At 34.7% G+C, this 17,789-nt stretch overlaps 2 protein-coding genes across 2 annotated transcripts; one reads left to right on the top strand and one right to left on the bottom strand.

The window, feature by feature from the left end:
* The first annotated feature begins 394 nt into the window (after positions 1-394).
* Positions 395-15,233, top strand: LOC130447825 (uncharacterized). The gene is made up of 7 exons (XM_056784858.1): positions 395-548; positions 783-1,332; positions 1,640-2,851; positions 6,367-6,573; positions 8,120-8,504; positions 11,483-11,766; positions 12,971-15,233. Exons 2-7 carry the CDS (start codon positions 939-941, stop codon positions 14,833-14,835), a joined length of 4,347 nt encoding a protein of 1,448 aa, XP_056640836.1. The 5' UTR covers positions 395-548; positions 783-938; the 3' UTR covers positions 14,836-15,233.
* LOC130447525 (zinc finger protein 260-like) lies at positions 5,728-11,137 on the bottom strand. The gene is made up of 2 exons (XM_056784391.1): positions 10,729-11,137; positions 5,728-9,590 (listed from the first exon to the last, which is right to left on the bottom strand). Exons 1-2 carry the CDS (start codon positions 11,027-11,029, stop codon positions 7,846-7,848), a joined length of 2,046 nt encoding a protein of 681 aa, XP_056640369.1. The 5' UTR covers positions 11,030-11,137; the 3' UTR covers positions 5,728-7,845.
* Positions 15,234-17,789: the final 2,556 nt, after the last annotated feature.

Genomic DNA, 17,789 nt, shown 5'->3' with positions numbered 1-17,789 from the left:
TCAAATTTCAAACAGTGAACTGGATCGGGATTACTTTCCGAACATTTAGATCATGATTGGTTGAACCGATCATAGTTTTAGTAAATCTATGTATAGAGATAGACCATCGACAAAGTACCGTGTGTATGATATAGAGGAACAAATTTAACAATGTCTAATTAGAAACAAAGTCTATATAGAAATTTATTTTGAGTAAGAATTCCAGAAAATACCACCAACGTTTCTTACGATTTAAGAATAGTCCAAAATTAATTAAAAGGCTCGTTGAAACAGAGTAGTCATTGCATTTTGGAACGCTCAAAATGGATGTGCCTATTGTCACAGAATTTTCAATTCCGTGCTTTTGCTCGGATCACTTTTGACAGTTGTTGAAACGAACATAATATTTTGTTTCTAAATTGTGGAGGTGCTTGTTTGTAAATATTGGGAATAAAAATTTTATTAAATATTAAGATAATTAAACGACTTTAGGTCTAAATTAAAAACCACAGACATTATCGTTTTTGAAAAATGGAGAAATAAAATAGGTAAAAATTTATATTCACTAGGTAGGTAAAAACTTCTATAGCCAACATATAAATGATATGTTAGGAATTTTGTAAACTAAAATCTTGGATGAAATAGATTGAGAATCCTAACCCAGGCCGAGATTTTCTGAAGTTCAAAAAAATTATATTTATTTCAATAAACACATGTTCATAATAAGTAGTAATACCAAAAATTATACAACATAAGTGGTGTATGATTGATCTGGGAAGATTAATGTTTTCGTAATTTCTTAGGCACTTTCTACCACTGAAATTTGTCAGTTGTGCCAAAGGAGTTGAGGATTTACTTAATCTTAATATAATCCAAAGATTCCAAGATGTTCTTTCTACTTTTTAAAATAAAGTTATTTATCTGAAAAAAATTGGCAATAAATTCCATTTTTCTGTAACATGGATGTAAAACAAGAATCAAATGATATATTTGATGAAAATTACAAACATGAACAAAACAAACAACTCTCTCTTGGTGGAAAAGATGATAATCACATGATTAATTTCACCAAATATGAGCTAGTTTCAATAAAACAAGAAGACTTGGACATTGATAGGGATCAAAAGGAAGATAAACAGCTATCAAGCACAAACCCAGGCAATGCAATGATTCATCAAAAAGCTGAAACAGTAGAGCAATTTTGTCCAAATGAAATTGACAATAATCTAAAAAGTTTTGTTGGAATTAAACAAGAGAAGGATGTTGATCAAGGTACTAACCATTCACAGCGGCCACTTAAATTGGACATCAATCAAAATGGCAAATTGACCAGAAAAAATTGGTTACAAAAAGGTATGTAAAAACTAGTGATTCAGTAAAATTTCTTAAATTATTTAGTAAAAACAATATCAATTATTAGTACATAAACTTAATCTTCAGCTCCAACAGATCTTCATTCTTGAATTTCTCTTATATTGTACATGGTATTTATCTTGTTACAATGTTTATAGAAAATTGGTTAAAACTTTTTAAATCCCCCTTAAAACACATCAAAACCCTGTTGAAGTAAGTTCTGTTAATATTTTTCATAATTCAAAAATGTTATATATTTTTTTGTTAGTGAATTAAAGCTAACTAAATCTAAAATATTTATCCACAGAAACTTTCCAACTAAACCATATGAAGAACTGGGTCCTCCTCGGTGGTATATCAATTTGTAGGCTCTGTGGAAATTTATTCGCTAAGAAATTTCAACTCATTTATCATGTTGCACGACATTTTGTCAAGAAAAGACGTTTTCATACAACTAATAACAGTATAAAATCAATTGAAACAATGAATCATCATATTAAACGTGAATTATTTGATTGTAAATCACTGGATATATCAAAACATATAAAAGACAAACTGTATAATGTAGGTGATAAAAAATTATTTGAATGCGACATTTGTTTAAAAATGTTCAAATGTAAAAGTAAGTTAGTTAGACACACACGTATTCACACTGGAGAAAAACCATTTACTTGTAAAATTTGTTCCAAATCGTTCACATGCAAACGAAATTTAATTCACCATATGCTTCGTCACACAGGAGAAAAACCATTCAAATGTGAAATTTGTTTAAAATTATTCACAGTTCGAAGTGGTTTGGTTGAACATATGAGTTGTCATACCGAGGAAAAGCCATTCAAATGTGATATTTGCACAAAGTTTTTCGCTAGAAGAAGAGATTTAGTAAGGCACACAAAGAGAATTCATATTAAAGAAAAACCTTTCAAATGTGAAATTTGTTCTAAATTATTCTCAGTATCAAATGATTTAGTTAAACATAACAGAACTCATACAAGGGAAGAACCATTCAAATGTGAAATTTGTTTCAAATTGTTCACACTCAAAAGTAATTTATCCAGACACAAGCGCAGTCACACAGGAGAAAAACCACATAAATGTGAAATTTGTTCCAAATTGTTCACATGGAAAGGAAGTTTAGTTTATCACATGCGCTGTCACACCGGAGAAAAACCACATAAATGTGAAATTTGTTCCAAATTGTTCACAGTCCAAAGCAGCTTAGTTAAACATATGCGTTGTCACACTGGTGAAAAACCATTTAAATGTGAAACTTGTTTGAAATGTTTCACGGTCAAAAGTAGTTTAATTAGACATATCCGCAATCACACTGGTGAAAAGCCTTATCACTGTGAAGTTTGTTACAAAAATTTCTCAATTAAAAGTAGTTTGGTGCGTCACATGTTTGTACATACAGGAGAAAAACCATTCAAGTGTGAAATATGCTCTAAATCGTTCAACATTAAAAGTAACTTACTTAAACACATTCGCACACATAGTTTGAAATGTGAGAAATTTGTTTAGGCATGTACAAAAAAAGATTTATAAGGTCCGGGGCTGGAATAATGATGGGGCCCCCTTAAGGAATTCGAAAACCCGGAAAAACATTTCCAATAAATTAATTATACTACATATTTCCTGTACAAATAATTGTTACATATATTATCTCAAAATTATTTATTATAACTATATTTTAGAAACTCAGTAACAATATATACATTCGATTATACATTTATATGCTGTTTTGAGTACTACAGAATGTTTTCCAAATGATGGGGCCCGGGGCTATAGCCCCCCCAAGCCCCCAACTTAATCCGGCTTTGACAATAAAAGTTCAGTTTCTAGTTTTTTGAAAATAAGAGTTTTTGTCCAATTTTAGAAGAAGGATCTCTAGACAACTCATAACAAAGACCATATTTGAAGCTTCACTTGATTATTTTGATCAAAATAAAATTATTAATTTTCAAATCTATAGAATTCTTTGATGCAAAGAAATGATCAATATCGTCGCTTTTTTAAGTCTACTTCACGTTCAGTAAACAATGTTTCTCTCAAAAAATAAATCAAAATCAATTTCTACAATCTGAATATATTGAATTTTTATTTTTGTACTGTGTAACCTAACCTAAGTTGTCGTTTTATCGCATTGTAATTTTTAATTTGTGTGCACTTTTTAATAAATCTATATAGGTACATACAATTATGATTGTATCCAAGATGAATAAACTATTTTCCCCAATTTCCCCATTATTACTACATAAATAAACGACCAAGAACTTCATCACATTCAACTGGTCTCTGATAGATTCAGAAGCGCAACAACTGGGCGTGTCCAGGGTGTTTTGACGCCCCCTAAAAATAAGTGGACACCTCCTTATAGAGTCTCGATTATTTTTCCTCGAAACAAAATTAAATCAAGAGGGCAAACTCACGTAATTTAGGGTGCTTTTATTTTGTTTTTTTTTTGAAAAATTTATATTTTACACCAACTTGAGGATCAAAATCGTTGTTAACGAACAATTTTGCTAGTAAATTTTCTAGTGGTGTGATTCAGGTTCTCTAAAATGGCGTTCCTAGTTTAAAAATTACTGAGCTCCTTTTTTGGGGGGGAGGGGGGTAAATATTTCTGCTAGTACTTATTATCAGAGTCCATTTTCACAAGTCCTGACAAGAACTGTTTTTATATTTCAATAAAAAATAACAAGAACGCAAGAAGGAACAAAATGGACACTATTTGTTGTCAATTGTCAATCATATGTCAAAAGTGTTGTGTAAAACTGGCTAACCTATCAGAAATCTACAGGATTGCCAAGTCGTAATCAAATCAGTCCTCCTAGTTGTAAAACTAACGAAAACGTTGTTGAAATTTGAATTTTAGAATGTTTACTAATAAATAAAAGTGTTTAAAATCACATATCATCGCTTGTGAACCTACTAAATCCATTTTTGATCTCAAATTATTTATGAATATCATTCGAAAGAAGAAGAGACTCAAAATCGTCTGAGCAAAATGGTTACTTTAAATCTAGAATGACATTGTGATGATTAAAACTGCTAAATCCTTACGATACAAATTTTCGCAGCTAAATTAAACAACACACAATTTTTGTAATTAAAAAAGGCGGTTAATTATCTTCTTCTTTTTTTTAGACATCAATGTCACACTATAATAAAAGCACTAATTTAATACATGTTGTTTTTCTATAAACTTTACCTCTACAGTCGATTGTTGTTTAGTTTCGGGTTCAGATACACGATTCGCCGCCTGTCACGTCGTTTGAAGCCTGGCGATTAAAGTTTTTTAGCATTTTTTGCACCAAATGACAAGATCTTTATTGAGCGATTGTCAAATTATACGATATCCAACGCGAACAAATCTTTTTGACAGCCAATTGTTCATGCAATCTCGACTGTATGCGAGTGGAACTAACGCCAAAATATGCCTCAATCTCACTATATGTCACATGTCAATTTTGCAATAACAGTTTATGCACAGCACCGATGTTGGTTTAATCCACGTCGAAAATCATCGCACGAAAAAGTTTTGTCCAGAAAATACGTATAAAAGCTGAATAATAACTTTATTTCTACAACTATTAAGGAAATCCTCGAAGTACTCTCTTTTAAGGCCGTTTCCACTGGCTGAAAGTCTCCAGTTGTGATGCTGTTCAGTTGCTGTGACGTTTCTGCCTTGATGACTTCCACATCTCCCAAATGCCGCCCTCGAAGAACCACTTTGTAACAAGAATGAGTCACAAGGAGTTAAATCGTGTGAATTAGGTGGATTGTCTCATGAACAACGAGTGACTGGGCGCATTTTCTTGATGAGAGATCCACCTGCCTCCTTGTGCCAAATCCGATCGAACTCGGGACACAAGAGCTTCTGAGACACCTCAAAATTTCCGTTCACTTTCTTTCCTCATGAACTATACACCTAGAATCAAGCTTCGGTACGATTTTCGCACACAATTTCCTTATTTCAAATTATTGTGTCAGACTTTCGTGTTTTGGGGATTGACAGCACGTCAACTGTCAGTCTGATTGTCTATGGTCTTTAAGAACACAACCCCGAACATTTTCATCGATGAAGACGAGCGTCCTCGGCCTTCACGGTTCGTTCCTTCGACCATTTTTGCCTAGCTTGGTGTTTATGTGCTGTTCCTCAATCAGAGACGGCTTCATGTCAACGGTTGTTGAAAGGTTAACTTTTAATAAGCAGCCGCTCACTCCTATTTACACGCAGAGCGCTCCGACTAGAACTGACAGCAACAGTGCAACATGGCGGCGCTTGAAACTTTTTGAGTGAAGTTATTATTCAACTTTTATACGTATTGGAATAGACTGTACCATTTTAATATAATAAGAAATGATATTAACCGGAAAATGAAAGATTTGAAATATATATAAAATTTTTATTCCAGAATTTCCGATACAAATTATTTTTTAAAAGCTTGTCATGTCATTTGAGGATGCTTAAAATTAATACTACGAAATACTTGAGTTACTTACTAATACTTGAGTATTAAATATTATTGGAATAATACTGAATGTTATCTACTATCTGTTATCTCCATTTCCAAAAACTCCAAAAATGATATGATATCCAATTATACATTCAACAATCTAATAGTCCAGAATCCTAGGTCTACACTACCTGCCAAAAATTTCGAAATACACTTTCCTGGATAGCTCTGTCTTTCATGGTCTGTGCAATTCCTTCCTTCCAGTTCCTGGAAGGTCTTCCTCGTCTTCTTCTACTCAGCGATCGATACATCAATGCTTTCTTCGGACACTTGTTCTGCTTTATCACAAGTTCGTCCAGAGCAGTTGCTTAGTCTGTAGTCCATTTCCACAGCCTCTGTTAGTACAATACAGGCTGAATTGTTTATTATTTTCTAACTGTGTTTATGATCGTAGTTTAGTCCCATTTGACCCATAACATATATTTGCGATACTCGTTTTCGTTCTCGCCAATTCAGACTTGTAAGTTTTGAAATGGAAAACCAAGGAACTATCGGTTAAAACTTGTGTTCATAGTCTCGGCAAAAGATAGAGAACGTTTAGGGCGACTTCGAAAGACCACAACCGCTGAAGATAAACGTATCAGTAAAAGTGATCAACGACTCGCAGGCCCAGCTCAGATCGATGAATCTAGGGATCTACCTTTGAGTACTTCAATAGTGGAAAGGCGATTGGGAGATAGTTTGAGGTTTTTGGGACTAAAAGAAGAGAGTTTGTGCGCAGGTCGGATGTTAAATCCATGTGTAATCCCAACTGTAAAACACGGCGATGGTTTGGGGATGTTTTGGAGGAAGGGCGACTGATACAACGATCCGAAGCTACGCAGAGTACTTGAGTTGAGTTGTGACAGGAAGTTTGACAGGAAAGTCAAACAGCAGTGTCCTACTTTCACTTGACATCTTTGGAGAGTGCCGAAATTATGCAAGGAATTAATAACAGCAAAAGAGGTTTCATCGTTGCATCAAAAATTTCAATATATACCAACTACAGATTGTAGAGGTCGTGGTTTGTAAATTCCTTCCAATTTAGTTGACGAAGGCTCTCCATTTTCTTCTGTTTTTGCTATTTCTTTGGCATATGTCCATGTTGAGTTTATCTGTTGCAGTTCTTTATCGATAGTTCCTCTCCATGCTCGTGCAGGTCTACCTCTTTCAGTTTGTTGCTGATTTCCGTCTCCATTTTCCTGTTTGGTCAAAAAACTCAGGTCAGGAGGTTCTGTAGCACGCCAGAATTGATCACAGTCTTCAGAACGATAATTCTCGCATTCGGAAGCCTCGAAATTGAGCCCTTTTAGAGCGGCAGTCTGCTTAAAATGTACAGAGCACTTTTCAAGGTCAAAATGACAGCATAGTGATGGAAACTATTTTCTGTGATTTACTTTAAAGACATTTTTTGATAGAGCGATTTATTTTCAGCCTCAAATTAGAGTGGTTATCGCCATTTTGGTGATAACCACTCCATAGGCGCAAAATGTCCGTCTGGCGAGCATCCCCTAAGTTCTGAGAACAAGAAAAAATCGCTGGGACTCAGATATGGAGAATACGGTGAATGTGGGAGCAATTTGACGCTCAATTAATTCGTTTCTAGTGATTTATGGCGCGATGCATTCTTTTGATGAGCCGGTTTTCCACGATTTCGTCATTCAAATGTTCCAACAACGCCAAGTATTAACCGATGTTTGTGGATTTCTCCCACCATGCGCATCCTTAAATACTGGAGCTATAACTTTGCCAGTCGATTTTTGCGAGTTTCCACGTTTTGGAGTCGGTTTATCACGTGCAATCCACTCTTTTAAATGTCGATTGGACTCCGTTGTGAAAAGATACAGCCATATTTCATCCATTGCCGTACGTCGACCCAAAAATCGGGTTTATTACGATTGTACACTGCTCAGAATCATCAATTTTGGTTTAGGGACGTTTTGGAGGAAGGGCGATCGTCTTTTGTGATATGACAACGACATATGTCAATGTCAAAACTTAAGTAGCAGCCTTCTTATTTATGTGTAAATGCGATATTTCGTTCAACATTATGACGTCGCGTGTGTTGCACTAAATTACTTTTGCACCTGAAGAATTTTGAGCAAATGTCGCATTTGAATGGTTTTTCGCCGGTATGACACCGAAAGTGTTGAGTCAAATTACTCTTGCACCTGAACGATTTAGAACAGACGTCGCATTTGAAGGGTTTCTCGCCGGTATGACAAAGCATATGTTGATCCAAATGAGTTGAACGTATAAAAATTTTGAAACAAATATCACATTTGAAGGATTTTTCGCCAGTGTGATACCGCATATGTTTATTCAAACTACTTCTCTGAGTGAAATATTTCGAACAAATGTCGCATTTGAAGGGTTTCTCGCCGGTATGACCGCGCTTGTGTCCATTCAAAGAGCCCCGTTCGCCGAAAGATTTCGAACAGATATCACATTCGTACGGTCGTTCGCCGGTATGGCAACGCGTGTGTCGCACCAAATGACTCCTACAGGCGAAAATCTTCGGGCACGTGTCGCATTTGAATGGTTTTTCGCCGGTATGGATGCGCGTGTGGACATTCAAAGTGCCTCGCTGGGTGAAATGTTTCATACAAATTTTACATTGGAATCGTTTGTTGTCTCTGTGACCGTTCAGGTGTTGGATCAAATGGCTTTTAAGTATGAAGGCTTTTGGGCAAGATTCGCATTTGAAAGGTTTCTCGCCGGTGTGTATTGGGACGTGTCTACCCAAACTTCTTTTACACGTGAACGATTTGAAACAGACGTCGCATTTGAACGGTTTTTCGCCGGTATGCCACAGCATGTGTTTATTCAAAGTGCCTCTTTCCGTAAACGATTTCAGACAAATGTCGCATTTGTGCGGCTTGTCGCCGGCGTGTCGACGCAAATGTTTATTTAAAGCGCCCTTTTCGCAAAAACATTTCTGGCATAGTTCGCATTCGAACGGTTTCTCTCCCGTGTGGCAACGCTTGTGTCGAACTAGATGCGTTCTGCGCGCGAATATTTTCAAACATATATCGCATTTGTAAGGTTTCTCGCCGGTGTGACTGCGCTTATGTTCGACCAAATGATTTTCGACTGTGAAAACTTTGGAACAGAATTCGCACTGGTACGGTTTATCGCCGGTGTGGGTACGCGTGTGTTTGATTAAATGATTTTTAACCGTGAACCGTTTCGGGCAAAATTCGCATTCGAACGGTTTTTCGCCGGTGTGGCGGCGCATGTGTATCACCACGCTACTTTTGACCGAAAATTTTCTCGAACAAATTTCGCATTCGAACGGTTTTTCGCCGGTGTGGCTGCGTATGTGTATGTTCAATGTGCCACGTTGGTTGAAACGTTTCAAACAAATATCGCATTTGAAAGGTTTTTCGCCCGTATGAGTGCGCACGTGTTTCACAAAATGGCTTTTAACCTTGAAACATAGCAAACAAAAATCGCACTTGAAACGTCCCTTTCCGGTATCAGCGGTTGTTTCGTTGGAGGAATCTTGCAAACTTTCCTTAGTTAATTTATTTTCATATTGATCTTTTACGGCAAATTCAATGGGTTCTGATTCTTTGTTATTTTGTTCATTGGCGTAGTTTGTATGTTTACGTGTCCCAAGTTGTTTTTTATTGACGATATGTTGGGTTATGTGGTGGCAGAACTCGATTTTTCTAATGTACAAGATTCCGCACAACTTACAAATTAATATACCACCAGGTAAGACCCAAAGTTTCATACTTCTTCTAACTGAAGCTCCTGTAAATAATAATAACACTATTTTTTCAACTCACCAGTAAATGTGACAAAAATCTTATCAATAAAAGAAATATAGAGTAATTTTGATATAAAAAATTTTATATATCAAGTTACAGAGATGAATTTTTGCTACTTCTCTAGAAGTTTTCAAATGCCTTTTTCGTAAAAATATCTAGGGGAGTCTCGTACTCCCCAAAGGTTTATCCTGGGAAGCCTTATAACGCTGAAAGTTGCAGTAGAATCCGGGTTAAATAACTCTGGTGTCGATGGTGCGAAAATAGTGATATGGACACCTTCAATGACCCATTATTTGTAATCAGAGAAGCTTTTCCCGTGGAGAATTAGAAACCACGGAGAAATGGAGGCGAGGATAACCAGATATTGCCCACAGTATGCCTCGATGGTCAAGTAAAGCAGCTATTCAACTTCCGTGACCTTCAAAAAGAAACGAGGACAGGTAACCACTTAAAAAGTGGTCCTGTCAAGTGTTGTCAGCTTTTCTCACTGAGATAGAATCAATACAAACAGGTTAGGTTGATTTATGATAGGTAAATGTGATTTCCATGCTTTTGTGATAAAATTAACTCAGTTTCCTAGTTGCGTATCAATCTTGTCTCTACACTTTCAGTTTAACAACTTTTTTTTCAAATACCCTCGAGCTCTGAGCCCAAAATCCTTTTTGTCCGATTACAAAACCCATCCAGGGCACTGAAATTCATTTTCCTCTCCACTAGGGAGTGTTTCCACAGTCACGAATTTCTATAGCATTACCCCAATCCCCAACACATCTCACATGTAAAGTTTCATCTAAATCAGATGTTGGTACTAATCTTATCCTAGTCACTTTTCATAAAATAATGTAAAAACTTTCTTCCTTCACTATTTTAATGACCAAAACATTACTCAACACAAAGAATAGAGAATTACTAATCAAAAACTAGTTAAAAATAAATATACAAAGTTTTAATTCTGAATAAATATGAATACTAATGTTTTTTATTATCTGAAAAAATTCTGGATTCATTTTGAACATTATTATAGTTAGTTTAGACCTCATACAAAGGCAATTTGTAAATTAACCACAATTCACATCACTATATGCCTTATTATTCATTATAAATTGCAGTACAATACATACCTGCTCTTGAATGTTTAGCGTTCTTTATTTTAACCAAATTGTCTTTCAATTTGACACAATCAACAATGGTATTAATTTCACTTTGACTATATATACATTTTTGCTGTGAATAATCAGGTAATAGATCAATATCAAGTTCTTGTTTTATTGATACCAATTCGTTTGGCTTTGCCGTCATATTACTTTCAGTGTGTTTTTTCTTATAAATTTCTTCGACGTTTTTATTTGGTATAAAACATTTATTCATTTCAATTGTTGTCGCTTCAATTAAAACATTTTCCGGCTCCTGTTTCACCTCCATTATTAGGTAAATTATAAATAAATTGAGTTTTTCTTTCACTATTACTAGCTAAATAAACAAACAGTGGATACAAATCTCTTTACATGTATATTGACAGTGATTGACAGTAACAATGAAAAATTAAGAGATGGCGAAATTGCACTTCTTATTTTTTAATTGATATGGTAGATAGTTTACCCAGATATATGTTGGCCTTGTTTGACATATCAATAATAAATAATTTTGATCTAGATATTCATAGAAAAAATGCTTTAGACCTACAAAATTAGTTAAATGTGTCAACAAGTGAATATTTAAACATAAACTCTATCCTTATCAATTGGAGAATTGTAACCTTACAATCGAGCATAAATCTTTAAGTAGTCATACAATACGGAATCCATATAAGTATGAAAAAAAGAAGACTGATGATGATGTCATAAATATTCAAATCAGATGTTTAGTTGCTTTCAGTTTATATAAAAAAATTATAATGGAAGTAAAGAAAGAGCCAGAATATACTTTTGTCAAAGTGCCTATTGAGGATAATCTTTCTTTTAATAGAATTATTGAAGAAACGAATGATCCTAACATATGTAATGTTATAAAAAACGAATTTCCAGTGCCTGTAAAATATGAGAATAATGTAGAATTATTAGAACAAATATGTGAAAATATTAAAAGTGAAATCGAAGAGAATGATGTAGATCTAAAATGCGATATGGTTTTAAAAAATAATATACAAACATCAAAAATTGGTATGTAGATTTTATTTAATTACAAGACTTATCCATATATATACCTAATAGCCATAAAACAGAAATAAATAGGCTTGATATAAAATTCATGATTTATATTCCACAATTGTAACATTTTAGAAGTTACTGAAACTGCTTTAAATAATTCCACTGCAACTACTTTATGAATAAAAATTTCAAGGTAATTTGATGTTATTAGTAGATAAATTTTCATAAGAATAATAAAGTCCATATATAAACATTTAATTGCTTAACTGTGCAATATATTATCAAAATTCACTAATTTTCACTGTAGCAAAAAACTAAATCTCAGTACACAGAAAAGATCCTGAAAAATTGCACTTTAATAATAATAAAATTCATGGAAATTATTATGTATAAAAGATTTAGGTTTCTAAAATAATTGAAAGCCCTCATTATTTATAATAGTTTTATTTCACTCCAATATAGTACTTCATATCAATTGAACTCTGTAAAATAAGTTGATTTTCCTGTAGTTTCTAAGAATTGTTCAAATTAAGTACATAAGTAATAAGTTTAGGAAATTCAAATTCTAGCTTGATATGTATGTATGTATGTAGATAATTTTCAATAGGGTGAGCCTGGGGAACAATTGAAGGATGATCTATGTATGTAGATATTGGGGTGTCATCACACTGTCACCCAAAGGATCTAGAATGTGGAATGGCTGTAATTGCCAGCGATCTTCATCTCCCTATTTCATACACCTCCAGGTGTAGTGCTCTGGAGTTCTGTAATGTTTCACACTTCACACAAAATCTACACGCCACATTATCTGCTAGACAAGGGATTCACTTAAGGAAATCAAAATGAGCTCGAACTCTTTCAAATGTAATATATTAATTTCAAATTAAATATAAATTATAATGCACAGCCACGTTAATGATGACAATCGCTCATCTAACATTGTAGAACGATGTACATGTTTTATTTGTATTATTAATCAATTCGGGTTGAAATTTCCAAACAATTTTTGGAAAAAAATGGGAATTAGTAATTTTGCAGGGCCCTTAAGTGCTCGGGGTCACTATACCCTCCCTAAATTCGATGTTCCCAGCACATTTATTAAAGAATATCCATTTCACGGCAGTGAATGTGTTTAATATTAGCAATAGCTCTTTATTATATAATTTTCGACACTGACATAGCTTGTAATATCTGATTTGATTCCTATTATTTACAGGAATTGTAACGAAAAGGCAACTTATGAATCATTCGGTTTTACCTGGAGGTATTTCTGTCTGTAAAATATGCGGAAATTTGTACATTAAAAAATTTGTTCTTTGTAATCATTTTGTGAAAAATACTCGTTTTAATAATCACTCGAGGGATTACAGACAAAAACAAAATATACAATCTCACCGTAACAAACTATATAAATGTAAAACTTGTTTCAAATTGTTTAGAAAGAGAAATTATTTAATCGAACACCTGCGGATTCATACAGGGGAGAAAACTTTTAAATGCGAAACTTGTTTTGAATTATTTACCGTTAAAGAACATTTAGTTGAACATATATCGATCCATAACAGCGAAAAACCATTCAAATGTGATATTTGTGTAAAATCCTTCAAGCTTAAAAATAGTTTAGTTCGACACGTGCGTATTCACACCGGAGAAAAACCGTTCGAATGTGAAATTTGTTCGAAATCGTTCACAAGGTCGAGTTATTTGGTCATTCACAAACGTACCCACACCGGAGAACAACAACTGAAATGCGAAGTTTGTTCAAAAATGTTCAATTATAGGAGCGATTTAATTCGACACGTGCGTGTACACACGGGCGAAAAACCCTTCAAATGCGATATCTGTTCGAAATCTTTTTCTAAACGTGACAATTTAATGGAACACGTGCGCCGCCACACGGGCGAAAAACCGTACGAATGTGACACGTGTTTCAAATCGTTCGCAATCAAATACGATTTAATCAGACACGCGCGTATTCACACGGAAGAAAAACCCTTCAAATGCGATATTTGTTCGAAATTATTTACAAGATCGAGTTATTTAATGATTCACAAACGCAGTCACACCGGCGAACAACAATTGAAGTGCGACGTTTGTTCAAAAATGTTCAATTATAGGAGCGATTTAATCAGACACGTGCGGCGTCACACGGGCGAAAAACCGCACGAATGTGACACGTGCTTCAAATCGTTCGCAATCAAATACGATTTAATCAGACACGCGCGTATTCACACGGAAGAAAAACCCTTCAAATGCGATATTTGTTCGAAATTATTTACAAGATCGAGTTATTTGACAATTCATAAACGTAGTCACACCGGTGAACAACGATTTAAATGCGACGTTTGTTCAAAAATGTTCAATTATAGGAGCGATTTAATAAGACACGTGCGTGTACACACGGGCGAAAAACCGTTCAAGTGTGATAATTGTTCGAAATCTTTTACTAAACGTGATAATTTGATGGTACACGTGCGTCTTCACACGGGCGAAAAACCGTACGAATGTGAAACGTGTCTGGAATCGTTCGCAATCAAAGACGGTTTAATCAGACACGCGCGTGTACACACAGGTGAAAAACCGTTCAAATGCGATAATTGTTCGAAAACTTTCACAAGATCGAGTTATTTGACGAATCACAAACGTAGTCACGTCGGCGGACAACGATTCAAATGCGACACTTGTTTGAACGCGTTCAATTTTAGAAGTGATTTAGATAGACACGCGCGTATTCACACCGGAGAAAAACAATTCAAATGCGATATTTGTTCGAAATTATTTACAAGATCGAGTTATTTGATCATTCACCAACGTACCCACACCGGCGAACAACAATTGAAATGCGACGTTTGTTCAAAAATGTTCAATTATAGGAGCGATTTAATTCGACACGAGCGTATTCACACCGGAGAAAAACCGTTCGAATGTGATATTTGTTCGAAATGTTTCGCGAACCGCGGTAATTTAATCAGACACGTGCGTCGTCACGCCGACGAAAAACCGTACGAATGTGAAACGTGCTTAAAATCGTTCGCAATACGAGACGGTTTAATTCAACACGTGCGTATTCATACGAGTTGAACGTTATGTCATTCGATGCGCCTCTTAGACGTACCATGAGTGCGACAAGTCTAGACATGCTCGACACAAACGATCACGATCGAGTAACACCGCTGGGGACGAGAATCATCCGAAGATGATCCACGTGCGGTGATTACTCCAGAAAATTGTAGCACAGACCAAAAAAAGCGGCGTCGAGTAGAATGTGAGCGATTTTTAGAGCTTTGCCGCGAAGATCGAGCAAGTTTCTATGATCCGTAATCCAAAAGAGATTCCATGGAACGGTATCGCAAAAACGAACGAAACGAATGTCTCGAAAGGCACTAAAAATGCGATGGCTACAATGTTTTTGGAGTTCGAGGACATCCTTTTGATTTACTTTAAGAAATCAATGCTCCTGTGTACACTCATACGCTTTCTAAGACTATACACGAAAATTGAACACCCACCATATAGCCCTGATCCGGTCCCTTCGGATTATTTTTTTATTCGCATTTCTGTCATGTTAGGCTAAGAACGCACGGACTGCACTACGCATATATCTATGGTTTAGGATCATTAAAGTGCGATCCGCACTACAAACTGTAGATTTTCATTCGACCGATAATGGGTATTACGAGGTGCATCTGAAAATTTCGGTGACTGGTCCGGCAACACGCGCTTCCGCATAACGATCGAAATACAACTAAAGATGCGCCGATTAGTAGGAAACCTCGAGGCTCGAAAGTGAATACAACGATGGAGTTTATCGATCTGGAATTCGTTTCCGTGAACGTCGCTTTGTACTAGGAAGTTTTGAAACGGTTGCAACGACGTATCCGGCAGTACTTGGGAATGGGTCGTTCTGCACGATAACGTTTCTGTTCGCACCCCAATTATTGGCTCGTTGTGGCGTTGATCGTCCACCGTATTCCCCTGACCTGCCATTTGCGAACTTCTCGTTTCCCTACAAGATGGAGGGAGACGTTTCGCGGACGTTTCGGCCATCCGGTGACTTGCGACTTCCGATATACGGTCAAAAAGTGGCTAGGAAAAATAATTTATATCCTGTTTTTTTTTTCTTTCTAATGCCAGTCACCGAACTTTTCGACAAACCTCGTATGTTTATTTACTAATTGTTATTTTCGAATCGACATTGACCACCATAATGCGATTTTATTTAAAAGCAATTATAACACTGATTAGGTTCAATTTAAGAAAAAAATAGTGTTACGAACTCGTCCACTGACGTAGATCGTGAAGTCTGTCCTGTTCTATTGTATTATTAGAATCTAAAATTTGGTGGACGCGCGGGGTACGTTCTCAGAACGGAACGGCTTCAAACTCCTAACTTATTTACAGATTTTTTGATCGTTTTCATTTATTTATGCACTCACGCTTGTAACAATAAACTATGGACTAAACTACTCGCTATTTATCAAGTAAGACTTAATATTCACTAACTTATAGAGACAGACTTCGTCGCAGATTAACAATCGATTATTTATACAAAACGAATTTCTCGATAATTCGGTTCTAGAATTACAATAAATAAAAAAATCCGGCTTTACGATCTACGTCAGTGGACGAGTTCGTAATTGTAGTTTCATATGATGTATAGCGCTTTATAGTTTTTTCTTATTTCTATGTTTTAATTCATTACCACAAATTCATGGTAAGTTGCAAATTGGAAATAGTAAAATAATCTTATTGCATAAATTGATGTTTATTTTCTTTCTCTTGTATTTATAATTACATTACATGTGTAATATACTCCATTGTAAAATAAATGAAGCGAAAATTTAAATATAAAATTGAAAGTTTGGAAAAAACAAATTATTTATAAACATCCAATCCATAATTATTACATCATCACTGATACTTGTCCTTTGTCTAAATAGTTATTATTTTTCTCACTAATTTAACTACATTTGCACACTCTTTTATTATTTGTTCTATTAAGCATTTAATTTACCTTTCAATTACCCAGCGTGACGTCCTTTATTTGATGGTACTTGTACCAAATCCATCTAACCTCAATTTGAGTGTCATTAAATGATGTACCTCCATTTTGTTACGCCAAAATTCTTATAAATCTAGGCAGATCTGTGATAGTTGACGTTTTTTTAATAATAATAAAAATAGAAGAAGTAAGGTTACAAGTTTTAGAGTTTGCTTCAGTTGAGAGATGAAGAAATGAAAAAATATATTGATAAATATCGTACGATTACCCAAAAGATTTCAAATTATTTGAAAGTTAAAATTTATTTACTTATTAAAAAAATATTTAAACTGTAGTACAGTAAAATGTTTTTCGTAATATTAAATGAATAAACATTAATTAGAATTTAGAACGTGCTATGTTACCATATACAGATGAAACATTTTTTGCATACATTTTATCCAGATAATTCTTCCCATACTTGTATGGAGATTTTAGTTTATTGTTATTTAATCTTATAACCCCTACATCATAGAATAACCTTTTTAAATTCGTCTACAGTTTTAATTATATTGTCATCACTGTTTTTTCTGTCACAAAATGGTTTTTAGAAGGATATCTTTTACTGTGGTTATAAGAAATTTAGAAAATCACGAAAATACTAAATGAAAAATCTACCATAAGTCCGCGTTCTGTTATTTTTTTTGAGATTATGTTTTAATTTACATTTGATTGGATGTATTGTTACTGTATTTACTAATGTTAGTTTTCAAACTGTCATTCTTTGACATATGTCCAATCTTCTTCGGTTTCTTAACTATACCAAAACTTACTAACTAAAAAGCACAAGATAATTTGCGACTGTGTTAACAGATTCCTCAAAAAATATTAAAGAGAAGATAACTAAACAAATCCATGTCAAAAATGTTTAAAGCTGAAAAACCGTGGGATTATATGCTGCCCGATAAAAAGACTAGTAAAATTGAAAAGGTTAGAAACATGGATGCATAGTCTTCAAGATCACGTCCAAATGTGTTTTCATTTTTATGTTTGG

The sequence above is a fragment of the Diorhabda sublineata genome, chromosome 8 (genome assembly GCF_026230105.1).
Source record: "Diorhabda sublineata isolate icDioSubl1.1 chromosome 8, icDioSubl1.1, whole genome shotgun sequence".
Lineage (NCBI taxonomy): Eukaryota > Metazoa > Arthropoda > Insecta > Coleoptera > Chrysomelidae > Diorhabda > Diorhabda sublineata.
Note: the sequence above shows the minus strand (reverse complement) of the source record. Positions and strands in the feature narration are given on the sequence as shown.